This window comes from Bos indicus, chromosome 21, assembly GCF_029378745.1.
Source record: "Bos indicus isolate NIAB-ARS_2022 breed Sahiwal x Tharparkar chromosome 21, NIAB-ARS_B.indTharparkar_mat_pri_1.0, whole genome shotgun sequence".
Taxonomy (NCBI): Eukaryota; Metazoa; Chordata; class Mammalia; order Artiodactyla; family Bovidae; genus Bos; species Bos indicus.
In genome coordinates this window covers 57,451,810-57,478,963 of record NC_091780.1, presented here as the reverse complement: position 1 = coordinate 57,478,963, position 27,154 = coordinate 57,451,810, and the positions used below count along the sequence as shown (strand labels likewise).

Genomic DNA, 27,154 nt, shown 5'->3' with positions numbered 1-27,154 from the left:
GCCCAGCCCTGGTCAAATCCCTGTAGCGTAAGCCATTGGCTTCTTGGCACCAAAATGTATTTTTAAATTCCTGTTGACCTGCAACCAGTTCTGAATGAACAGAGCAGTTCTGAGGGTGGTTACAGACACACACTCCACCCAGCAGCTGCTTCAAAAATCACACGCTTTCTCCCATGAAGAGTATCAGCCCTTCCTGTTGCCCCTACAGGAAGTTCCTTCTAGAACTCCTCCAACAGGGCGGGTCAGGTCAGCACAGGACCCACCCCAAGCTGTTGTGAAAGCTGGAAGACAAGATGGTGATGGGCAGTGAGCCAAGGGGGCAGGTGGAGGTGAGGGGGGACCTTTAAAGAAAGAAAGCAGGAGAGCCGGCACTGCCCCCGCCTTCCATGGGTACGAGGGCGAAGCCAAGGGACTGCCCCCTCTCTGCATCCTGTGGGCTGCACCCTTCCCTTGGGGGCTCCCCTGTGACACCCCTGCCCCCACCCAAGATGCATGCACATCTGTTGCCATGAGATGCCCTCCTGTGGGGCGAGGAATACTCACCTACTGACACAGTAGAATGCGATCAGTCTGAAGATGTCCTCAAACACAAGAACCGAGCCTTCCAGGTACAGTACTGAGGAGAGAGGACAGAGGCTTGGATGAGTGTCCCTGTCAGAGGAGAGGGGGTGTCCCTAGGGAGGGTGGGTCTGCCCTGTGCTCACTTGTGGGTCACGGCACCTGCTGCAGGGCCCAGCCTGCTGCAGTCACAAATACATCAGCAGCCCATTGGGCCGTAGGGAGGAGAGACGTGAACTTCTGTGGTGCTAATCCTGAGATTTTAGTGAAAGTCGCTCAGTTGTGTCCGACTCTTTGCAACCCCATGGACTGTAGTCCATGGAGTTCTCAAGGCCAGAATACTAGAATGGGTAGCCTTTCCCTTCTCCAGGGGATCTTCCCAACCCAGGGATCAGACCCAGGTCTCCCACATTGCAGGCGGATTCCTTACCACCTGAGCCACCAGGGAAGCCCAAGATTTCAGGGGCCTCTTTATTACAGCAACTGGTGTTAACTAGTAACACATGCACCATTTTGAGTGAAATAACACTGAAGATTCTAGATTGCAAAAGCAGAACTTGAAAACGTCCCGAATTAAACATTCAGGGTCATCTCCACTTGACAATTCTGAGGACTGTGGGGGCCAGCAGAGGATGGTTTGTCCCTGTTCTGCTTTAGCTTCCAGGAGATTCCTTGGTCCAGTGCGGCCACTGGCCTTTAGCCCAAGAATCCCTGGGCCTGTCAGAACCTCACTTGATTTGGCTGCACAAGTAACCCAAGAGGGAGGGTGACACCCATATTTTCCAGCTCTGACAAGGAAGAGGGATTAAGGGAGAGAGAGCCCATCCTGGGTGGATGTGGCTCCATGGAGTGGCAGGGTGCCAGGATGTGGCAGTCAGGGCCCGAAGCCGGGGTGAACTGCCCAGAGGAGAGCATGGTACCACACCATGCCCTGCAGCAGAGCACCAGGGCCAGGGGCCCAGAGATGCTGAGCTGCTCACCAGGGGTCTTGGCAGCCGCCCGCCCCCACGCCGCCTGACTCTCATCCCAGGGCCCCATGCACCCGACAAGTGATGCTCTCTGCACGTGGGACCCACAGTGAACTTTCCCGGGCATCAGAGGGCCAAGAAACATGTGTGCCTCACACTTCATTTCCAACTTCCTCAGGTTCTTCTGAGCATCCACGGGGTGGAGGTAGGTATAAGGCTGGAGCTGGGTCCCAGGTCTGGCTCCAACCTTGAGGTAGACAGTATGACTATGGGTTTGCCCCTTCCCCTCTCAGTACCCCAGTTCCTCTACGTGCAAAGGGAAGAGCCCTTCCAACACTAAGCACTCTTGTGTCTAGCTGACTGCAGCCTGCTTCCAAAGCCTAGGACAGCATTCTGCTGCACTGGTGATCTACGATACGCAAACCAACATGTTTTGTTCTAATAACTTTATTTTAATACTTTCCTTCTTTCTATATGCTACTGCACTGTTCTAAACAGTTAACATGATTTTTTTAAAAAGATCGTGCTTAGTCACTCAGTCCTGTGTGACTCTTTGTGACCCCATGGACTGTAGCCCGCCAGGCTCCTCTGACCATGGGGATTCTCCAGGCAAGAATACTGGACTGGGTTGCCATGTCCTCCTCCAGAGGATCTTCGCGACTCAGGGATCAAACCCAGATCTCCCTGGGTTTGCACTGCAGGTGGGTTCTTTACTGCCTGAGCCACCAGGGAATTACATTCATCATTTATTTATAGCAAAGAGATCATGGTCTCTCATTAGGATAGATATAAAAATTTTACAAGAGAGTTTAAAGAAAAACATTAAGTAGGTTACAGTTCTTGGAGGTACTGGCAAGATGCCCATAAATAACAAGTCAGAGAAACATCAGGGCATGGAATTACCACCCTTTGTGAATGAATGGACATGAGGTGGTCCACAGCACCACCTAGTGGCACATCCGTGCATCACGGACCTTAGCAGCACCAACTGACCAAGGGAAAGTGAAAGTGAAGTTGCTCAGTTGTGTCTGACTCTTTGCGACCCCATGGACTGTAGCCCACCAGGCTCCTCTGTCCATGTTATTTTCCAGGCAAGAGTACTGGAGTGGGGTGCCATTTATAGGCTGGGATCAAAAGATCTCCGGTTGCTGGGAGAGGTAGAGTGGATGCTCCATCTGTAAACTGGAGTTAAGACCTTTCTCATGAATCCTTCAAGAGGAATTAGTGGTGATGCACGCAAAAAGCCTAGCTTCTTTATACCGGGCCTGCTCAACAATGAGCAGTTTTCCTTCACCACTGAGACGTGGTCTGACCTTTGCAGACACAGATGAAACCTTTAAGATAAGCAGTCCCTTCCTCTCCTGTGCCCCTACGACTTTCTATAAAGCCCACAGTTCCTTTAGACTTAGTTTACGCCCACTCTGGTCCCTTCCTCAGGAGCAAGGACCAGGGCTCATCCATTTGTGTGGCTGGGGCCACGCACAGTTCTGGATATAGTGGCCCAGTCCCCTTTTTACTGTGAAAACAGTAGATCTGTCAAAGCACAAGGGCGGATCAAGGTCATGTTTGTTTCTTTGTAACCAGGCCTCTTCTGCCCTACCCCCAGCCCCCAGTTCATACTTCCCCGTCCTGCTCGTGGGAATAGCACAGCAAGGCCACACCCAGGGGCGCTCCTGCCTGCCAGGGCCAGGGCTTTTCCCACACTTGAGCCCTCCTCAGGGCCTATGTTGGAGAAGGCAATGGCACCCCACTCCAGTACTCTTGCCTGGAAAGTCCCATGGACGGAGAAGCCTGGTGGGCTGCAGTCCATGGGGTCGCGAAGAGTCAGACAGGACTCAGCGACTTCCCTTTCACTTTTCACTTTCATGCATTGGAGAAGGAAATGGCAACCCACTCCAGTGTTCTTGCCTGGAGAATCCCAAGGACAGTGGAGCCTGGTGGGCTGCCGTCTATGGGGTCGCACAAGACTGAATCAACTTAGCAGCAGCAGCAGCAGCAGCAGGGCCTATGTGTGGCATGCAGTTTCAGTTCAGTTCAGTTCAGCCACTCAGTCGTGTCCAACTCTTCGCAACCCCATGAATTGCAGCACGCCAGGCCTCCCTGTCCATCACCATCTCCCGGAGTTTACCCAAACTCATGTCCATCAAGTCGGTGATGCCATCCAGTCATCTCATCCTCTGTCGTCCCTGTCTCCTCCTGCCCCTAATCCCTCCCAGCATCAGGGTCTTTTCCAATGAGTCAGCTCTTCACATGAAGTGGCCAAAGTACTGGAGTTTCAGCTTTAGCATCAGTCCTTCCAATGAACACCCAGGACTGATCTGCTTTAGGATGGACTGGTTGGATCTCCTTGCAGTCCAAGGGATTATCAAGAGTCTTCTCCAACACCACAGTTCAAAAGCATCAATTCTTCGGTGCTCAGCTTTCTTCACAGTCCAACTCTCACATCCATACATGACCACAGGAAAAACCATTTCCTTGACTAGACGGACCTTTGCTGGCAAAGTAATGTCTCTGCTTTTCAATATGCTATCTAGGTTGGTCATAACTTTCCTTCCAAGGAGTAAGCGTCTTTTAATTTCATGGCTGCAATCATCATCTGCAGTGATTTTGGAGCCCAAAAATATAAAGTCTGACACTGTTTCCACTGTTTCCCCATCTATTTCCCATGAAGTGATGGGACAAGATGCCATGATTTTAGTTTTCTGAATGTTGAGCTTTAAGCCAACCTTTTCACTCTCCTCTTTCACTTTCACCAAGAGGCTTTTTAGTTTCTCGTCACTTTCTGCCATAAGGGTCGTGTCATCTGCATATCTGAGGTTATTGATATTTCTCCCGGCAATCTTGATTCCAGATTGTGCTTCTTCCAGCCCAGTGTTTCTCATGATGTAGTATGCAGTTTGGGAGATAATAAATGTCTGCTAAAAGTCTGACTGGGGATTCCCTGCTCGTCTAGTTGAGAATTCTAGTTAAGAATCCGCCTGCCAATGCAGGGGACATGGGTTTGATCTCTGGTCCAGGAACATCCCATGGAGCAGCTAAGCCCATGCACCACAGCTACTGAAGCCCACGCGCTCTAGAGCTAGAGCTCTGCAACAAGAGAAGCTATGCAACGAGAAGCCTGTGCCCCCCAACTAGAGAGTAGCCCCAACTCGCCGCAACTAGAGAAAGCCCATGTGCAGCAACTGACTCATCACAGCCAAAAACGAATAAAAGTACAGAAATGAATAAACAGTTCAAAACATAAAAGTCTGTCTGGCAGAGGGACCCCAGAGGAGCAGAGGCCTCGGCGGGGTGAGGGGGGACGTGGTGCCTTGGCCAGGGTCTCAGGCCTCCCACCACGTGGCTCATGCCCTCCCTCCAGGGGCCCAAAGGGACACCTGGGACATGAAGGAGCCCCGACAGGCAGCCTCACATTGTTCTGGAGCAGAGGTGAACGCAAATCAGTAAGAGCTAGACAGGCCTTTGTTCCAGAGGGTGGGTTGGCGCTCAGCTTCCAGGACAGCCCTGTGTCCTGCACGGGCCGGTGGGTGTGTGCAGCGCCCCGACCAAATGGCCTGAGTGTGAACATGTCTCCATCACGATTGCTTAGCGTCCCTGAACCTCAGTTTCTTCAGCTGTATGTGTGCCTGAATGCTCAGTTGCTTCATTCATGTCCAACTCTTTGTGAGTCCACGGACTGTGTAGCCCAACAGGCTCTTCTGTCCATGGGATTTCCCAGGCAAAAATCCTGGAGTGGGTTGCCAGTTCCTTCTCCAAGGCATCATTTGAACCCAGGGATCAAACCTGCGCCTCTTATGTCTCCTTCATGGACAGGCATGTTCTTTACCACTAGCACCACCTGGGAAACCCCTTCAGCTGTATAACAGAGTGAATAAAGTACCTGTCTGCTGTGGGCTGAACTGTGTCTCCCAGAAAGACAGACTGTGATCCTAACCCCTGGTACCCGCGAGTGTGACTTTATTTGGAAACAGGGTCTTGGCGGATGGAATCAAGTCCACATGAGGTCTGACCAGATTGGGGTGGGCCCTAAACCCAATGATGGGTGTTCTTGTAAGAAAACAGGTGAAGACCTGGGACACAGACACAGAGAGGAGAAGCCACGTGCAATGGAGGCAGATGCAGCCAAAGCCAAGGGTTGCCAGCTGTCACCAGAAGCCAGGAGAGGCCCGAACAGATTCTCCCTGGTCTCCAGGAGGAGCCAACCCTGCCACACCTCGACTTGGGATTGCTGGCCTCCAGGCCTTTGCTCCTGCTCTCTCCCCAGGCAAGGAGGACCCAGCTTCGAGCTTCCTTGCTAATCCTCCTCATTTGTCTTTTGCCTTGAAGGCAAGGACTGTAAACTTCTCTGTATAGCATGCTTGGCAAAAAGGGTATTCTATCACGATACGGCTTCCCAGATGGTGCAGTGGCACAAAATCCGCCTGCCAACACAGGAGACATAAGAGATGCAGATTTGATCCCTGGGTCGGGAAGATCCCCTGGAGAAAGAAATGGCAAATCACTCCAGTATTCCTGCATGGAAAATTCCAAGGACAGAGGGGCCTGGCAGGCTGCAGTCCACAGGATCATAGAGTCGGACACGACTGAGTGAGCACACATAAACTATAAAAAACATACAATTTAGCATTTTAGTAATTTTTAAGAATACTCAGTGGCCTAAGTACATTCACATTTTACAACACAAGGCTTCTTTTTTGATGTGTTGAAAATGTTCTCAGATTGACCCTGGTAGGCTGGGCAACTGAATATACCTAAGGCCACTGAATCATACACTTTAAATGGGTGAATTGTATGATGCTGACTACATGAAGTAAATACATCTCAACAAAGTCATGATTAAGAAAAAAAAAGAAAATGCATACACACACCGTGGACTGAATTTCACTTCCTGTATTACGTTTTTCTGGCACTTTTATAATGAGCATATGTGACATTTGTAAGCAGAGAAACTATGAAGATTCTCTAAATTTTTCTCGAATGTTCTAAATTTCTCTGTAAATGTTTCTTAGGAGCTAAGTGGTCTCCAGAGTCCTCTTGGCTCATGCTACTTTGGTTCCCCTCCGAGCCCCGCAAGGGCTGACAAGCTCCCCGGGTCACCCACTGGGTGTTCCCAACAAGGATGCCGGCTCCCTCTGCTCCCCTCTGAAAACTTGAGCAGCGGTGACTCCTCCACTGTGTACAGCCTCCAGCCTCCTCAGTGGAAAGAGCAGTGGGAAAGACCAGCCCCCGTCTAAACCATCTCTCTTTCAAAGAGTGAGGAGAAAAAACAGCACCAGCTAGTCCCATCTGCTATGTCCCCAGCTGACAACAGGTGCCAACAATGGGACTTGCCGCTGCCTAGAGAAAAAGAAACCTTTCTCCTCCTGACTCACCATCAAGGCTGAGTCAAGACAAGGTGGAGAGTCCGGCTCCACGCACAGCAGCCTGGCTTCTGGTCTTTACAATCTCAACATCAAAACGAGTAATCCACAAAGAACCAAAAGCTGTTCGAAGATTCATTTGTTAGGAAATTCCATTTTATCACTCAGTAATACAAATGAACTGCCAAGGCAGGAATGGTGTACATATCTTTAGTTCTCCATGGTACCCTCAGCACCAGGCATGGTGCTTAGCACATCGCTAGCTCTCCAATATTTATGTAACTATTTCTTTAGCAAATGTTTTCTTTGGAAATACAGGTCCACAGGAAGTTGCAGAGATAAACAGAGAGGCCCTCTTCACTTTTCATCCAGTTTCCCTCAATGGCAATATCAGGGTGCTTAATTAGAGGACAAGATCTGAACCAGGAAACCAACCTTTGTGTGATCCACAGAACTCATTCAGAGCTTAGCAGGTTTATACTAGCTCTTGTGCATATGAATGTGTGTATGTAGAGAACTATGCAATTTTATCCCATGTGTAAATCCCAGCTGCCTGTAATCACTACCTCTATCAAGGTATTTCATATCACATCCACCCCAACCCTTGGCAACCACAATCTGTTTTCTATCTCTTTGATCACATGATTGAATGTCATATAAATGGGGTCATACAGGACATATTCTTTGGGACTGGCTTTTCCCATTCTGCTTCATTTCCTCAAGGGTCATCCAAGTTATTGAGTGAATCAATACCCCAGTTCCTTTTTAGTGCTGAGTAGTAACCTATGGTCTGGGTGTACCTTGGTCATTCACCCACTGAAGGACATCTGGGAATTTCTGGTTTTTAGTGATTATGCACAAAGCTGCTGTGGAACTTTTAGGTCCATGTTTCTGCATGAAAATATGCTTTCCTTCCTCTGGGATATATGCCCCCAAGTGCATTTGCTGGGTCACATGGGGAGTCCATCCTTTGTTTTTCAAAGGAAGGGCTGAGCTGCTCTCCAGAGTGGCTGTACCATTTCACATTCCTACCAGCTACGCAGCAGCGATGCAGCTTCTTCCCCATCCTGGCCAGCTGGGTGTGCTCACTAGTTTTTATTTTGGCCATTCCACTAGGTATCGAGTGTTAGTTCATTGTGGCTTTAATTTGCGTTTCAAAAAGATGCTGAACGCCCTTTCCTGTGCACATCCGCTCTGCTCAAGTGTCTATTCACGTCTTTCCCTGTTTTCTAATTGGACAGGTTTTCAAATGTTGGATTTTTAAAAAAACCATTTTATTAAGATATCATTCACACACCACACAACTCACCAATTTAAAGTGCACGATAGTCTTAGTATATTCACCGATTTGTGCAAACATCACCACAATCAATTTTAGAACATTTTCATTATCCCCCCAAAGAAATGTAATACCCGTCAGCAGTCACTTTCCAATCCTCCCTCCTCCTAGCTTCTGGAAACCACGAATCTACTTCCTGTCCCCACGGATTTGCCTATTTTGCACTTTTTGTATAAATGGAATCATACAACATGTGGTCCTGTGGGCCTGGCTTCTATCATTCAGCATCATTATGTCAGTGTTTGTCCACGCCCGTGTTGTAGCAGGAGTCAGCCTCAGCACTTCACTACTGTTTTTTTTTTAAGTTAACTTTTATTGGAGTATAGTTGGTTCCCAGGTGGCGCTAGTGGTAAAGAATCCACCTGCCAAGGCAGGAGATGCAAGCGACTGGGGTTCAATCCCTGGTTGGGGAAGATCCCCTGGAGTAGGCAATGGCAACCCACTCCAGTATTCTTGCCTGGAAAATTCCACGGGCAGAAAAACCTGGCAGGCTACAGTTCATGGGGCCGTAGAGCTGGGACACAACTGAGCGACTGGGCACCTACAGCCGATTTACAATGTTGTGTTAGTTTCTGCCGTACATGAATACACAAGTCCACTCTCCTCTGGATTCGTTCCCATATAGGTCATCACAGAGGACTGAGTAGCTCTCCCTGTGCCATCAGTGGCACTTCACTCCTCTTTATGTCTGAATAGTATTCTGTTAGATGGATATACCACATTCTGTTTATCCATTCATCACTGATAGATATTTGGGTTGCTTCCACCCCTTGGTTACTACAAATAATACTGCTCTTGGCATTTGTGTACAAATTTTTACATGGACATATATTTTCATATCTTGAGTGTATGCCTAGAAGTGGAATTGCTAGATCCTACAGCAACTCTTCTTTTCACAGCTATCTGTAAGGCCTCCCCAGACAGCCATTTTGCTTTTTTGCATTCCTTTTCCATGGGGATGGTCTTGATCCCTGTCTCCTGTACAAAGTCACGAACCTCAGTTCATAGTTCATCAGGCACTCTATCAGATCAAGTCCCTTAAATCTATTTCTCCCTTCCACTGTATAATCATAAGGGATTTGATTTAGGTCTTACCTGAATGGTCTAGTGGTTTTCCCTACTTTCTTCAATTTAAGTCTGAATTTGGCAATAAGGAGTTCATAATCTGAGCCACAGTCAGCTCCCGGTCTTGTTTTTGCTGACTGTATAGAGCTTCTCCATCTTTGGCTGCAAAGAATATAATCAATCTGATTTTGGTGTTGACCATCTGGTGATGTTCATGTGTTGTGTTGTTGGAAGAGGGTGTTTGCTATGACCAGTGCGTTCTCTTGGCAAAATTCTATTAGCCTTTGCCCGGCTTCATTCGGTACTCCAAGGCCAAATTTGCCTGTTACTCCAGGTGTTTCTTGACTTCCTACTTTTGCATTCCAGTCCCCTATAATGAAAAGGACATCTTTTTTGGGTGTTAGTTCAAAATTCTCCAAGCCAGGCTTCAGCAATACGTGAACCGTGAACTTCCAGATGTTCAAGCTGGTTTTAGAAAAGGCAGAGGAACCAGAGATCCAATTGCCAACACCCACTGGATCATCAAAAAAGCAAGAGAGTTCCAGAAAAACATCTATTTCTGCTTTATTGACTATGCCAAAGCCTTTGACTGTGTGGATCACAATAAACTGTGGAAAATTCTGAAAGACTTGGGAATACTAGACCACCTGACCTGCCTCTTGAGAAACCTATATGCACGTCAGGAAGCACCAGTCAGAACTGGACATGGAACAACAGACTGGTTCCAGATAGGAAAAGGAGTACGTCAAGGCTGTATATCGTCACCCTGCTTATTTAACTTCTATGCAGAGTACATCAAGAGAAACACTGGGCTGGAGGAAGCACAAGCTGGAATCAAGACTGCCGGGAGAAATATCAATAACCTCAGATATGCAGATAACACCACTGTTATGCTACAAAGTGAAGAAGAACTAAAGAGCCTCTTGATGAAAGTGAAAGAGGAGAGTGAAAAAGTTGGCTTAAAACTCAACATTCAGAAAACTAAGATCATGGCATCTGGTCCCATTACTTCATGGGAAATAGATGGGGAAACAGTGTCAGACTTTATTTTTTTGGAAATAAATAAATCCAAAATAAAGTGATCCAAAATCACTGCAGATGGTGACTGCAGCCATGAAATTAAAAGACGCTTAGTCCTTGGAAGGAAAGTTATGACCAACCTAGATAGCATATTCAAAAGCAGAGACATTACTTTGCCAACAAAGGTCTGTCTAGTCAAGGCTATGGTTTTTCCAGTAGTCATGTATGGATGTGAGAGTTGGACTGTGAAGAAAGCTGAGCGCCGAAGAATTGATGCTTTTGAACTGTGGTGTTGGAGAAGACTCTTGAGAGTCCCTTGTACTGCAAGATCCAACCAGTCCATTCTGAAGGAGATCAGCCCTGGCTGTTCTTTGGAAGGAATGATGCTAAAGCTGAAACTCCAGTACTTTGGCCACCTCATGCGAAGAGTTGACTCATTGGAAAAGACTCTGATGCTGGGAGGGATTGGGGTCAGGAGGAGAAGGGGACGACAGAGGATGAGACGGCTGGATGGCATCAATGAATCGATGGACATGAGTTTGAGTGAACTCCAGGAGATGGTGATGGACAGGGAGGCCTGGTAGGCTGCAGTCCATGGGGTCGCTAAGAGTCGGACACGACTGAGCGACGTCACTTTCACTTTTCACTTTCATGCATTGGAGAAGGAAATGGCAACACACTCCAGTGTTCTTGCCTGAAGAATCCCAGGGATGGTGGAGCCTGGTGGGCTGCTGTCTATGGGGTCACACAGGGTCAGACACGACTGAAGTGACTTAGCAGCAACAGTAACTCTATGGGCTTCCCCAGTGGCTCAGCGGTAAAGAATCTGCCTGCAATGCAGGAGCCGCAGGAGACGTGGGGTTCTATCCCTGGGTCAGGAAGATCCCCTGGAGGAGGAAATGGCAATCCACTCCAGTATTCTTGCCTAGAAAAGTCCATGGACAGAGAAGCCTGGCAGGCTACAGTCCACGTGTTTATAAAGAGCCAGACACAACTGACTGACTGAGCACACACACAGCATGCACAGTAACTCTACATATTTAAGAAGCTGGTGGAGTGGTTTTCAAAGCTTCTGCACCATTTAACATTTCCACTCGCAGTGTTTAAGTTTCTCCACAGGCGTTCATTGCCTGGTGGTCCAGCGGTTAAGAATCCACCTGCCAATGCAGGGGACACATTCTATCCCTGGTCCAGGAAGATTCTACCTGCCTCAGGGCAACTAAGCCTGTATGCCACAGCTATGGAGCCCCCGAGCCACAACTACTGAAGCCCACGTGCCCTAGAGTGTGTGCTTCGCAACAAGAGAAGGCATGGCAATGAGAAGCCCACGCACCTAACTAGAGAGTAGCCCCCACTTGTTGCAACCATAGAAGACCCGTGAGCAGCAATGAAGACCCGGTGCAGACAAAAATAAACACACAAATAAAATTTAAAAAATAAGTTTCTTCACACCTTTGCTAGTACTTTGTTACTGATTGGAATCATCTTAGCAGGTGTGCAATGGTATCTCACTGTTTTTGTTTTTAACTTATTTTGTATCGGGGTATATAGCTGATTAACAATGTGATAGTTTCAGGTGACAGAGAAGGGGACCCAGCCATACATATACACGTATCCCTCACTGTGGTTTTGATTTGCATTTCCGCAAGGATTAGTGACGTCAAGCATATTTTCATGGATTTATTGGCTATCTGCATATATACTTTGGAAAAATGTCTATTCAGATCCTTTGGTCATTTTTATTTGGGTTACTTGTTTTTTATTGTTGAGTTTTGAGAGTTCTTTTTCTGATATAGATACAAAGCCTTTATCAGATGTGTGATTTGCAAATATTTTTTCCCAGTTGTAACTTGTCTTTTCATCCTTGAACAGGGTTTTTCAAATATTTACTTGAGTGAGAAAAAAATGAATACTGTCCAAATTTGTGAAATAGTAAGCATTCATATGGTGTCACGTAAATAATTCAATAGTTATATGTCCAACCTGCTTTAATGAACTCTGAACTCGTCTTTGCATTTGGTAGTATCTACTGTTGTAATTAGAGGCTTCCTGTGGCTCGGTGGTAAAGAATCCACCTGCCAATGTAGGAGATGCGGGTTCAATCCCTGGGTTAGGAAGATTCCCTGGAGAAGGAAGTGGCAACTCGCTTCAGTATTCTTGCCCGGGAAATCCCATGGACAGAGGAGCCTGACAGGCTATAGTCCAGAGGGTCACAAAGAGTCGGATACAAGTTAGCAATTTAACCACTACCACAACAAACTGTTATAATTAGGGTATGAGAGGGTCTTTAACCAGCTATTATTCTTCTCTAGACCAAAGTCCCCTGTGCCATCTTACTCCTCAGTTCCTGTGCAGGCATTTTCTTCATAGTTGGTCCAAGGGTAAACATCAGCCACACCTGGCTTAATTTTGCCACACACTCCCAGTGACTGAGGTGAATGAAACTGACAAGTGAGAACCCTCTCTCCAGCATGTTCTTTTTAAGCAGAGATGGCTGTTGGCAGGTGCCTTCTTTAGGGTCTGATTCGTCTTTACTGGTAAGTGAAGGTGAGCATCTGTTCACTTAAGCTTGACCCTGGGCTCTGATGAGGAAAAGATCATCATCATGAAAAGAATGTGAAATGTACAGATTACTCAGGAAATGTAAACTGTCTTCCCTGTTGGCAGACGGCCTTGTCAACCTAAGCGATCTCTGTTCAAACACATTCCTTTTGACAACAGGAGTCGTTAATAAATTTCCAGGTATGACCCTCATTGGAAGGGCTGGGTCCGAGTTACTCTTCAGCTAGGACATTATATATTCAACCATTGACAAATATTTATCATGCTCGCGCTCTGTGGAAATCAGGGGAAATAGATTTAGAAATTGAGAGGAAGCCTGGAAGTGAGCAGGGTGACGGGGATTTGCCAACGGTTTAGGCCACAGGACTTATCTGAAACTCCCTCCTGAGGGGGAGAGGTTCAATACAACCAGCTCATTCTTTTTTGAGGATTGAAAATGTGGTTGGGTAAGGGTGGGAGGGATGTTCATTGATTTTTATCTAAGAAAAAGCCCTGCAGGTATCAAGGCCTCAGTGTGTACGTTTAGGGAATGTGGCCCCAGATGGATGAGAACTGCCTCATAAGAGTGTCCCCATGTAAAGTAATTAACCTCCAATTAAAATAAATAAATTTATATTAAAAAAAAAAAGTGTCCCCAGAGGGATGAAGGAAGGATTGCTACTGGCAGGAGGGTGGGATCTCGGACCTCTCAGAAAACGGCCTCACACGTGGCTTGGGGAGTCTGGGTGGGCCCGGGAAGTGGCCCCCACCTCAAAGACTTCTGTGACACTGCAGAGCCCACCTTCCCTGAAATGTAACACCCTGAATGGGTTGCCAGACAGATTCTAATAGATTCTGATCCTGCTTCCTGAAAGGGATCCTAGATCGCCAAGCTGGGTCCCTGATAGGAAAGGTCAGGAGTGCAGAGCCTGAGAACGAAAAGCCAACATGACCAGAGGCTGGGGAGTGGCTCCAACTGGAACAGGAAGGGGGGTCACCTGCAGTGACCATGCCCATTCTTTCATGTCCCTCCCACCCCTGTTAGCTCCTTCCTCAGCTGGAAGTTCACACAGTTGCCTTCTGGGTGGAGGGACCTCTGCTGCCCAGCAACACCACAGTTGCCATGGGAACCATGACCTAGACAGTACGTGACAGAGGAGGAAAAAGACTATTTCATACTATCATCAGGCCCAGTCTTCTTTGTTAGCTGAGAATTCCTTGCCCTGTTCCCAGGGGTAGAACTGAAGAGAGTGGCAATTTCTCTGGCGTCCAGAGGACCTTGTGGTTCCAGGCCCAGCTTTAGAACCACTTGCTTCCAGATGCTGCCGCAGTGCATCTGGGTCACCCATGAAGCGAGAGAACAGCCCTGTCCCCTCCAGAAGGAAGGGGCTGCTGGACTAGGGCTGCCGGAAGCTCTGCCTCCAGCAGAGGGCAGAGCTGTCTGGAGAAGCGAGAACAAACAGACCCGTGCCGGGCAGCCGATCTCCTGTGGTCTCAGAGCAGATTCGATGCCCGACCATACAAGGACGGGAGCACAGAGCGGGGCAAATGTCTGTTCCCACTCCAGGCAAAGCCCAAACCCCTACGGTACTGACCAGGCCTGAGCTCCTGGTTCTACCCCCAATGCGCCCAGAGACCAAAGCCTTTAAGTCTCTGAAACTTGCTTTCTCTAACAGCCAAGGGAGGATTTGAGTAACCGAGGCCCTCTCGGGCCCTGCACCTGCTGTGCAGAGGCTGAGTGGCGGTACCCTGCAGACAGGCCTTGAGTGAAGACTAGTAGCCTCTCCCTCAAAGGTGACACAGAGGTCTGGAAGGTCTAGTGGGGAGTAGGTGGGGGGCATCAGGGACCTGGGAGAGGACGCTGATCAGCAAACGTGCCCAAAATCGTTCCCTTTCTGTCTCCCTGGCTGTTACTCATGATCCAGGGTGGGCATCTTGGCCCCTGGTTCACTAGCTGGCCCTGGGGTCTTTTCACTCGTCTATTCACCGGCCTGCCCTCTGTAAAGTCCCAAGCAACCCTGAAGCCTCAGTGTAAGATCATCATTCCTGAGGCCCCAGTCTCCCCCATCAAATATGGACCCCAGGGCAGGACTAGATGCGGGGCACAGCAAGCCGTTGCCCAACGCACCTTTGACTAGAGGCAATGGGAAAGGGACAGGGGAGGACCCGGTAGCCATGGTCAGGGGTCTAAGCAGGGGCCATTTCCACATGCTCCCAGTGCCCCCTGGCAGGGTTTGGCTAGGGAGCAAAGAAGGGCCTCTTCCTCCAGGTGGCTGCAGCCCTGCGAAAACTGCACAACCTGACAAGCAGAACACCAGCTGGATTTAATCCTACCAGGCACTTCTGGGCAGTGCACAAGCTGGGCTGCAGCCCTCAGTATGAGTCATCGCCATCTTTGCTGGTTGTTCTTGGCATAAGGAGCCATCTCCTCTTGATTTCATCTTAAGAATTTTAGGATGAAAAAGGCAGGAATGCCTTCTTACTGAGTTCTCTACCAGACCCCTAGTTTGCTCAGACTAGATCCAAGTACCTGTAAGTTTGCCTCTCAATGGATGGGGAACCACTGAAGGCCAGAACAGAAGGGCTCTTAGAGACAGCTCTTGTCCAACCTCCCTCATCGCACAGACAAGGAAACAGAAGTCCAGAGAAGGCGCATTATCATCTGATGAAAGAGGGTTAGCCTGGGTGTTTCCTAGAGTTCGATTTCGGGCACTCTCTGGACTCTAGATTCTAAGCCTGGACTACTGCTGTTCTGCCTCCTTCTCCCAACTTCACAGTGTGGGTTTTGTCCAGATTTGAGCTTCCTGATTAGTAATAGAGGGTTATCATTTTCAAAGTTTTAATAACAATAACATCATCTATCATTTACCACATGCCTATTATGTGCTAGCCTCTGTATTTCTAACTATCATAACTCCACTATTTTCATATTATGAGCAAATTAAGCCGAGGCTCAGAGAGCTTAAGTAACTGGACTGAGGGCACAGCCCCAGTCATGACCAGGTGTCACCAGCCCCAGGAGCCTGGTGAATGAGACACCTTTTGCTCAGCAGAAGTGACATGGGGCGGGGTGGAGGGGCATGCCAGGGCTTCATACCTACTCTCAGTGTGCCTACTTCACCCGTCAGCTAGCAGGGACACCTTCCCATGGACCACACATCCCCACCTCTGTCACTCAGCAGGCCCCTGGTTCCCCTCGGAGACGGCTTCCTGGGCAGAACGAGCTCCTCTCCCTCTGGCCCAGCACTGGACACACACTCCACTTGAGAGCACCATTTCCCCACACCACAGTGTGTTCACAGGTCTGATGCTGGCCCGAAGCTTCTGGAAAGCAGGGGACGGGCCTTCCTTCTTTCCCAGATCCAGGGCTTTGCCTGGATCACACCATATGCTTGATGGGTCCTGCCATTATTGAAAGCATTTCCTCTGAATCCATGTTGGCAGCCATCTCTGTAGCCTCTGCCACCACACTGTCCAAGCTGTAATAAAAACTGCTTTTTTCTTGGACGGTGCACTTCCGTTTTTAACAACCGCGTCGATGAGGATTTAAGTGTGGGAAAAGGAATGCAGAACGAGCTGTCACAGAGCAGATGGGACTTTGCCGGGGAGCTATTTATAGGTTCAGACGCCAAAACAGAAGGGGAGACGGTGGACAGATGTGCGAACTGTCAAGTGTAAAGGAAGACTAAATAAAGAGTAAAGCCACAGGGAGGTGCTGGGGGAGAAGAAACGGGGAGGGGTTGGGGGAGATGCTGAGCAGAGGCTAACCATCCTGGGGCTTGAGTTACCCATGGGGAAGGAGCTGCAAGGCTGGGAAAGCAATCCACCTGCTCCTTTGCTCAGGCTGTAGGGGCGGGGAGGCGTCTTTGCACCCATCATGAAAAGATGCTGCTGTCTCTGGGAACAGAAAACACAGGAGGAAAAGGACATGCCCTGGGCACCACCCTGATGGCAGGACAGCCCCAAGGGCCACAGGAAGATCCAGCAAGAAACCACTGTCCCCAGAAAACAACCCAGCTTCAGCTTCAGGAGCTTATAAAGTTCATCCCACCTCAGAGTTTCAGAACTCTTATCTGTGGTCTAGGAGAAAGTGGCTGCCACTTATGAGAACTGTGACACTCAGAGAGGTTAAGTGGTTCACCAAAGGTCACAGAGCTGGGAAGTAGTACCAGGATATGACCGGAAGTGAGACTGACTCAGCTCAGGCTCCCAACCTGTGTGCTGGGCCACTGGCTCTTGAGACCTTGCTATCCCATAGAAATATAATTCAAGTCACGTGTGCAATTTAAATTTTGCCCATACTCGTTAGTAATAGTAAACAGAAACAAGTGAAATTAATCTCAGTAATGGCCTATTTAACCCAACATTTTCAAAACAGCATCATTTCAACAAACTATAAATATAAAAAAATTACTGAGACGCATCACAGTCCTTTTTTTCATATGTAGTGTTCAAAATCTGGTGTGTATTTTATACTTACAGCTCATCTCTATTCTGGAGAAGGCAATGGCACCCCACTCCAGTACTCTTGCCTGGAAAATCCCATGGACGGAGGAGCCTGGTGGGCTGCAGTCCATGGGATCACTAAGAGTTGGATGTGACTGAGCGACTTCACTTTCACTTTTCACTTTCATGCATTGGAGAAGGAAGTGGCAACCCACTCCAGTGTTCTTGCTTGGAGAATCCCAGGGACGGGGGAGCCTGGTGGGCTGCCGTCTATGGGGTCGCACAGAGTCGGACACGACTGAAGCGACTTAGCAGCAGCAGCAGCATCTCTATTCAGACTCCACATCTGTAGTGTTCAGTAGCCTCATGCAGCGCGAGGTTGCTGAACTAGATGGCACAGCCTTAAGCAGTGTGCTTGGCCAGGAGCAAATCTGTCCCCCAGGACATGTGTGGCAGGGCATGGACACATCTCAGGTTGTTGGGGGGAATCCAAGGCGGGGTGAGGTGAGGGGTATCACTGACATCTAGTGTGCAGAGGCCCGTGCTTGCTTGGTTGCTAAGTCATGCCTGACTCTTTCTGACCCCATGGACTGTAGCCCACCAGGCTCCTCTGTCCATGGGATTTTCCAAAGATGTTGCTAAACTTACTAATTTAGTGCACAGGACAGCCCCACCACCACTCAAGCAAACAATGATCCAGCTCCAAATACCAAGAGTGCTGAGTTTCAGAAACCCAGCACCAGAGGGTGAACCTGCTTGTCTTCCCAGGACAACCGGCAAGAGCCAGGAGCCCTGTGGATGCCACATCTACAGCTGCCTGCACACCGCAGATGCCTGACATCAGTGCTGGGACGAAAGTGAATGCAAGACTGGAGCGTCCACCAAGACTCAGAACCCAGGACCTCAGCCTCACAGGAGTCATAATCCCGTCCCAGCCGAGTCACAGGGTATGGAATCAAGAACAAGGGATCAGGGATTCCCTGGTGGCTCAGTGGTAAAGAATCTGCCTGCCAACGCAGGAAACACAGGTTCAATCCCTGATCTGGGAAGATCCCACATGTATGCTGGGGAGCAGCTAAGCCTGGGCGCCACAACTATTGAGCCTGTGCTGTAGAGCCTGGGAGACGCAGCGAGAGAGGCCATTGCAATGAGAAGCCTCTGCACCACAGCTAGAGGGTAGCCCCTGCTCACTGCAACTCGAGAAAAAGCCCATGCAGCCCTGAAGACCCAGCGCAACCAAAAATAAATTATAAAAAGACACAAGGGACCAGTCTCGAGTCAACTGACATTTCTCTCGCTTGGAGATGCTACTGAAACACCTGCTGGTAGATACTCAGCTATCTGGGCTCAGGACATGGCTTTCTTCTCGCCAGCCCTGGTGTGAGTATCCCGGAGCAGGCTTGGCCCTTGCCAGGGGAGGCCCTCAGTTCCAGGGAACAAATTCAATGAGAGGTGTGACGCTAGGGCACTTGATTTCGGCTGTAGGTCAAACTGCATCCTTCCAATCAGTCCATCGGTAGGAAAGCTGAAAGCTGAGGTTATGATCCTTTATTCCCTCGTTGGTTCTGAAGGCAGGAGTGGAGGAAAGGGAATGGTATTTACAGAACCGCCCCCATTTCCCAAATCCTCCGCAGGCCTAGGGCTGAGTGCTGCCCTGAACGGGGAAGCGACACCAGCGCTGCTGCCCGAGGAGCATCTCTGTGGGCGCAGGGACCTTCCCACGACCTGCTGGGGGTCAGGGTCAGGGTCAGGGTCAGGGTTCAGTGTCCTCGGGCAAGCAGATTCACAGAGCCTTGGGTTCCTCTGCCTGTCATCTAGTTGAAGGGCCCCTTTGGCTACCATGTGGCATTTTTACTGGCCAGTAAGAAGACTGGATTGATCTCTAGGCCCAGAGGTGGAAACAGGCCTCTGGACCCCACAAGAGGTGACCACTACAGAGAGATGATGTGGGCCTAGCACCTCACCCCTCAGAGACTCTCAGAGCTTTACCTCGGGCTCCACCCTCCCTCCAGAGGCCTGGACCCAAGGCTTCATTCATTTTCATTCAACAAGTACCTTCTGAGCAGCTACTATGTGCCAGGCACTGCTCCAGGCACCGGGGTGGTGGTGGTGGGCTTCTTTCTCCCTGGCACGGTGGCCCCCCGTGTTCCCTGCTTGTCCAACCAGTCTTCCCCTGGGCCTGGGGTGACACTGCACAGGTTCCCAACATCAGGGGCCCCAGGAACCACAGAACCCTCTTCCCTCCTCAGCCAGCTCTGCCAATCGGCAGTCAGTCTTCCTCCTGGATACCTCTGGGCCGTGTCCCCTCCTCCCCACACTGACATCACTGTCAGGTCCAGGCCCCACATGCTACCTCCTACTTGAATTCCTTCTGGTGTCGATCCCCTGGGGTCTCCCCTGTTGCAGCCTCCACACTGCCCCCGGTGGGGAGGGACTTCTGTTTAAAAGGTGCATCAGATCATGCCTCACCCCACCCAGCCCCTACCCCTAACGCCCTTCTGCCGGGGTTCCCCGTGGCCTGTAGGATAAAGGTTGAGCTGCAGGACATGGATACATGTCCCTCTGTGATCCACTCTGGCCAATGGTCTCATCTCTGCCTGTCCCCCACTCCTCACACCCTACGTTCCAGCAGATACCACATCCCTTGGACACATCCCAATATCCTGTAACTCCACGCCCTGCATGTCCTGTCCTACCACCTCGTGTGTTCTGCCACCCTCATTCAAACAGGACACTTCTAGTCATCCTTCAAGATACAATTCACATGTCCTCACTCCCCAGAGGTGAGCCGTGGGGTCTTACTCACCTTCCAGGGTCAGGGGTCCTTCCTCTGAGTACAGTAAAATCCTAACCTTTTCTTAATATCATCATCTCTGTATCCCTAGGGCCTAATGGCCTTAAGTTGAGTAAATGAATAATTGAATGTCTCAGGTGATTCTTTATATAGTGCATGTGATCCCTGCACCCCGAGGTAGATAGAAGTTTCCCTGAGAGCAGAGCCCTATTTTCAATCCAAGAGCAGTACAGCATTGTGTCAAGGGAGCATTGTGCTGGGGAGCCAGGCTGCCTGGGTTTAAATCCTGACCCCACCACTTACTAGTGTGTGTCCTGAGCAAGATACTTAGCCTCCTTATGCCTCAGTATCCTCAGCTATGAAATAGGGATCGTACTTGTTCTGTATCTATTGCTGTGCAAAAAACTACTTACAAAATTTAGTGGCATAAAGCAACCACCTTCTTATTGTAGCTCATGATTTTGTCGGTTGGGAATTTGGGCAGGGCTCTGCTGGAAGATTCCTCTGCTCCTTCTAGCACTGACTAGGTCACCTGGTGATACTGGCTGGGGATCGGTCTGGTCCAGAGGGGCCGAGAAGCCTTTACTCATGCCTGGGCCTTGGCAGGCACAGCTAGAAGGCTAGACTCAGCCAGGCCCCCTTGGGCCTCTCTCTATGTCCATGTAGTCTCCAGGCTTCTCCAGTACAGTGGTCTCAGGGTCATCAGACTTCTTACACGGCAACTCAGGGCTCCCAGACTCCAGGCAGAAGCTGCCAGTTCTCCAAAGTGCTACACATGGAGCTGGCATAGTGTCACTTTGGCCTTATTCTGTTGCCCAGTCCGAGCGGACTCAGATTCATGGGGAGAGGCACAGCTTCCACTTCTTGATGGGAAGAGTGTCAAAAAAAGCACAGCCACCTTCAACCTGCCACGCGATTGTGTCTATATTCTAGAGCTGATGTGCAGATTAAATGAATTAAAACATATAAAGTGCTTAGGGAATGATGATTGCTCTCAACGTCCTACTTCCTTAGCATTCTCTCACTGTTCCTAGCCAAGTTCTCAGGAAATATTCCGTGTCATAACTCAGTAGAGGAGGAGTCACAGAGAGAACATTCTAGGTTGGGCTGCATAAAGGGAGCTTCTGGGACCAACCCCTGACCTATACTCAGCAAACCAGGGGTTCACCTGGAATCCCAAGATGCTGAAAACAGAGTTCTGAGGGAGCCCAGGAGAGAACAGAACCAACGCAAATTCAGCACACAGTCTACAGGTGCCAAAACCCACGGGCCCCCTCTCCACGGGTTTCCCCAAACACACACGTCACAGATGAGGACACTGAGCTCAGAAAGGGCTCTGGAGCTTGCCCAGGTTCAACCAGCTAGTAAGTGACAAAGCAGACTTCACATCGGAGTCTGCCTGTGTGTTGGTTCTTTCTACTACAGCCACTGCCACAGAGAAAACCGTGGGACATGCTCCGTCCCGTCTTCTCCATGACCCACAGGGCTTTGGTCCCACCCCTCAGGCTTCACCAGAAAGGACCTCACAATCTCAAACATTATCCCGGGATGGGCTTACAGTCTTACATCATCCACCCAATTTCTCTGGGAATCTCTGCCACACCTGCTGTTCCACTCCCTGATTCCATTTCCTGTTTCTGCAAAGAAACAGCCCCCCACCACTTTTAAAGATACAGATTGTCATGTGAGAATTATAACAAACTACATATAAATATGCACAGCATATCTACACACACACACAGAACACATCATGCTTTAGTCTGCAAAATGCTCACACATACATTCCCTCCCGACGGTTCCACGAGGTTGGCAGCACCGTCCCCATTTTATAGACAAGGAAACTGAACGGTGGTGTGCTGGTAATGTTTAACAACCAGCTTTCCAGGGAAAGAAAGCCCCAGTTTTATGACATAGTCCAATTTCCATGATGTAAATGCTCCCACTGCATTGATTTCAAGCACCGAGTTGGGAAGAGATGTGCAGTGTGAACTCTCACGGGCTGGAATGACCTGGCTCCAGCACCCCACCAAAACCGAGGCTCAGAGACAAGCCCGCCTGCAGACAGTCATCAAGAGGCAGAACCATTAACAGGCCATGAACCCAGGTAATCCCACTAGCTCCTCTCCATAGCTGTCCTTATTGAAGCCACCCAACCCCCGTCTGCTACTTTCTTTCCAGCTCTGGCTCTGTGCAGTGAAAATAAAGCATTAGCACCTGGGTCTACTCTTAGCTCAGGCCTCATGCTCTGAGGGTGGGCTTCCCTGATAGCTCAGTCTCAGTTGGTAAAGAATCCGCCTGCAATGCAGGAGACCCTGATTCGATTCCAGGGTCGGGAAGATCCCCTGGAGAAGGGATAGGCTACCCACTCCAGTATTCTGGCCTGGAGAATTCCATGGACTGTATAGAGTTGGACAGACTGCAAGGAGTTGGACACAACTGAACAATATTCACATACTCGGAGGGTAGTTTCAAAGTTCTCATGTATACGCCATGATGGTCTGCTCGACACCCCGCTCTCTGTGCCCCCCACCAGCCCTAACTTGAAGCCCCATGCACATGAGGACCACGGAGGCAAGACAAGAAGCAACCTGCTCAGATGAAGGTGCTTTGAACATGGAGTTGAGAGCCTGGCTTCAGTCCCAGTTTCATCCTTGGGCACAATTCCCTCCGCTGCAAAATGGGGGTCTAGCACCTGCTTCGTAGGGCTGTGGTAAAGACACGAGGAATGGCTTCCATGAAGACGGCCTCATGCCTGGTACACAGAGAGTCTGGTACACAGTCTGGTACAAGGGAGTTTCCCCAGTAGCTGGGGCCAAAGGCTATATAAGATTTCAAGGGTAGGGTCTAGTATTGAAGAACTGAGTCTCACCTGGGGGCTTCCCAGGGCAGTCTTGAACTGCAAACAACGACTACATTAAAGAAACATCTCAAGAGGGGAAGTTCCACTGCGGCGAGTTCCCTGAAAGTTTCCACTGTGTAAACCAAGGCCGAGACAGCAAAAAGCACAACAGAATGTATGTAACAGACTTGGGACTGCCAATAAAAGCAATGCAAACTATTCTCTGATTCCTAACAGATCTAGAGAAATGGTGGTGGTGTAACTGCTCAGTCGTGTCTGATTCTTTGCACTGGTGGTGGTTTAATTGCTCAGTCGTGTTTGATTCTTTGCAACCCCATGGTCTGTAGACCCCCAGACTTCTGTCCAGGCAAGAATACTGGAGTGGGTTGCCATTTCCTTCTCCAGGGCATCTTCCCAACCCAGGGATTGAATTCGCATATCCTCTGTCTCCTGCATTGCAGGCAGATCCTTGATATCCAGGGAGATGGACACACGCGCACACAAAATCATAGAAGTCACTAGTCCATTTCTACAGAACTTTCCAGAAGGTTTCACTTCTGACTGCTTCCTTAAATAGTTTGGGCAGAAAGGAAAAGTTGATGGGACAGGCATAATACTGTGGCTTCCCAAGTGGCCAGCGGGGTTGCCTGGGACACTGAACATGTATTTTCCTCACCTGTGGTGAGGCTTTTTATCCTAGTACTTGGGATGTCTGGGGCCAGGCAAACCAAGACGAGCACCTTCTCTCTGTATGGGGCTTCATCTTTCCAAGGCATTTTATGTCCATTTCTTGCCTGGTGAGGTCAGGTGGCCCAGAGACATTGGGTGACATGCTTAAGGTAACACAGCAGGTTACTGGTGGAGCCAGATTAGAACCCCATTCATTGACACCCGACATGGTTTTGCATAAACTCACACTGATGCTGTTCCTCTTTCTGGTGGGAAGGCTGCCTGGAAGCGTCCAGAGCCAGGCAAATCTGTGAGGCGCTTCAGAAGTCCTCAGAGGTGGACTTCCCTGGTGGTCCAGTAGCTACGACTCCGTGCTCCCAGTGCAGGAGGCCAGAGTTCGATTCCTGGTCAGGAATCCAGAGCCCACAAGCCACAGCTGAGACCCCGCGTACTGCAACTAAGGCCCGGCGCAGCCAAATAAAATTTTTAAAAAGTGTCCAGAGGTAACAATCAGCTTTCCCTTTCGGGAAAGAACTCTCAAATCTGAGTTCCCCTGGAACAAGCCCGAAGAAGTCCTGAATATTGGGGGCACTCCTTCCAGAGCAAAGCTCCATACAGGGACACCAATGAGAACTGCAAAGCCACTTGTAAAAAGCACTTTGCCTTGTTTCTTCCAACCCACTCAGCTACCCAAGTGATCTTTCTAAGAGTAGAATTTGGTCTCTTCTGAGCCCAGGGCTCAATAGCTGCTAGTTATGTACACACGGGAACGAATGGATGGACGGATGCAGTAGTATGCAGCTTGCTCTGGAATCTCTGTCAGGTTTTAGGTATGTTTGAATGTTTTCTTGTTTATTCCCCACAGCAATTTCCTTGGGGGCATCTTTAACCCTATTTATGGTTGATGAAAGTGAGGCCCAGGAATCACACCTTGCTTGAGTTCCCAGAGCCAATTAAGCAGGAGAACTGAACGCAAATCCAGGTTTTCTGACTCCAAGACCTCTCTGTCAAGGGTGAAGGTGAGCAGAGAAGGGGAAGAGGCAATTAACTTTTCATGAGTACCGACTCCATGTAGTTTCAGTTAGTCATCACTCTGATTATGAGGTCATTTCACAGTCGAGAAAACCAAGGCTTATTTAGGTGGATGACTGAGTAGCATGGCCAAGCCCTCACAGCTGATGAACGCAAAGGGGTGGCATTTGAGTTTGGATCCATTGGGTTCCAAAGCACACTCTCTGGGTCCTAGAGACTCTCTGCACAAGTGTGAGGTGTGACTAACCGGTTGAGCAGTGGTGCTACCCTTTGCTAGGCTATGGGGACCACAGATGTTTCAGACAGAAGCTCTACCCTTCTGTAGATGAGTACAGCTGACTGGCTGAGAGGAGAGGGCTTCGAGCCCCCCCAGCACAGCCCAGAGGTGGGGTGACACAGTGAGTGTGGAGGAGCACGGCGCCAGATGGGGATGCAAGCATTAGTTGTCTTCCAGGGGCCTCGTTGTGGAGGTTACCTGGGAGAAACTGCCTCCATCAGGCAGCAGACGCATAAGAACTTCACTGTCCACCTAAGTAGTCTCAACAGGAAGTCTGCGGCCTGGGCGGGTGGTGGGCATGGGGAGGATGCCGGAGGTCAGATGAGCCTCAATGAAAGCAGGTGCCCCCTCCTCTGCTATTTCAGGACGGCCAGGACAAACCAACTCCCACTCTTTGCTGGCCAATGCCTGGCACTCCACCCCTGTAATATCAGTACAGTAACTATTCCCACTGAGATGCACGCCCTTGTGGCTGGGAGCACTACTTTATGATGGTGTTAGTCTTTCATACGTTAGTATGAATCTGTTTACTGGCTAGAGAATTTCGAGAGCAGTTTTTCATGGAAGGTGGCAGAGGGAGGCAGAAACAGCTGGAAAGGAAGGTGGGAGCCCCAGACACAAATGTTGATAATCCAAACCCATAGTTTTCTTGTGACAGGAAGCCCAGGAGGCACTGGGGCCCGATCCCTCTGGAGTCACCCCAAAAAGAGGGGTTGTAGCTATGCAGAGGCCCCTGGCTCTCTGAAGCCGCTGAGTTGGACTGTCTTCTCTCTCAGACACATCTTCTGAAGCTGCAAAGCCCCTGAAGGTGGCAGTCACTGTACACACAGGCTGAGGCCACTCTCTGGGGCCTGGTGACAGTGTGACACTTCCCTTCCCTCCACAAACCACTTCCCTCTTCTCTTGCCTCCAAGGCCACGTGGCCTGGATCTTTCTCCCCTCTCTGTCAAAACCTCCCCTGGTGTTCCATTTCCACAGAGCCAGATAAAACTCCTGGTGCCCTCAAAGTGCACACTAACATTCTAGCTCTTATGACCATCTGACTTCCATTTCTGGTTAAGTGCGTGTGGGTCCGCTCAGCATTGGCCAATGTCAGGCGCCGTGTCTTACAGAGCCTTCCTAAGTGTCATTCAGCACACAGTTCATTGGATGCAAAGTCTTTGAAATGTTTAATAACACAGAGAAAGCTCATAATAAAATGTTTAAGTGAAAAAAGAAGGCTAAAAAATATGCACCACTATGATTCAAAAATCTATTAAAAAAAAAGAAAGAAACAAAGTCAAAGATTTACAGTAAGGTTCTCGGAGTTCAATTATCTGATGATGTATTTTTTCCTAGACCAACCTCAATTCTGGAAGCTGAAAGAGGAATTACTGAAAATAGAAAGATACAAACTGCGGTTACTTTTTTTTTGCCAAAACCTGCACAGGTAATAACCAATATGAGATAAGAAGAATGAATTAACTTCTTAGAGGAGTCCTGCAAGAGCACGGCGCTGCAGGAAGTGATGGTTTTGAGGTCTGAGCTGCATGTTACTCAACCCCACAGCTAATTATAACTGCTAGAATTTATTGAGTGCTTACTACACTCAGACACTGTGACAGCTTTCCCCCATACATGACTTCATTTTGTCAGGAGACAGCACTAGGATATTATAGTTACCTCTGTTCTGACACCAAGCCCAGAGTCTGTGCTTTCCAAACCACCAAGCTATTCTCCAGCGCCCACTGGGTGTCCTACAATTTAACTCAGTTCTTTATTTTCAAAAATGTAACAACATATTTTTTTTGGCTGAGCCATGCAGCATGTGAAATCTTAGTTTCCCCGACCAAACTCACACCCCCCTGCATTGAAAGTGCAGAGTCTTAATCAATGGACCTCTAGGGAAGTTCCCAGTCTAACTCAATGCTGACACTATGTACCCAGAGCCAGCGTCAGATCCCACCCCACTTGAGACACTAATCACAAGTCTAGGTTGTTACCCGTGCTTGTGACCAATCACCTATGGGATCGGAGGTTCTGATGACTTGGGTTCAATTAATCTGCTAGAGTGGGTTGCAGAACTCAGGAAACCCATTTACTCACAAGATCACTGGTTTGTATTAAAAGACATAACTCAGGAACAGCCAAATGGAAGAGACACACAGGACAACGTATGCAGGAAGGGGCCAGAGCTTCTCTGCTCTCTGAGCACACCACTCTCCCCAATCTCCATTGTGTTCACAAACCAGGAAGCTCTCTGAACC

At 49.2% G+C, this 27,154-nt stretch overlaps 1 protein-coding gene across 3 annotated transcripts in view; it reads right to left on the bottom strand.

Moving 5' to 3' along the window:
* RIN3 (Ras and Rab interactor 3) overlaps positions 1-27,154 on the bottom strand; it is a 136,033-nt gene that overhangs the window by 42,191 nt on the left and 66,688 nt on the right. For all 3 annotated transcript variants that reach the window (XM_070775576.1, XM_070775577.1, XM_070775578.1), the window contains one exon: positions 544-616. In XM_070775576.1, the coding sequence (XP_070631677.1) occupies positions 544-616 (73 nt within the window). The remainder of the gene's footprint in view (positions 1-543; positions 617-27,154) is intronic.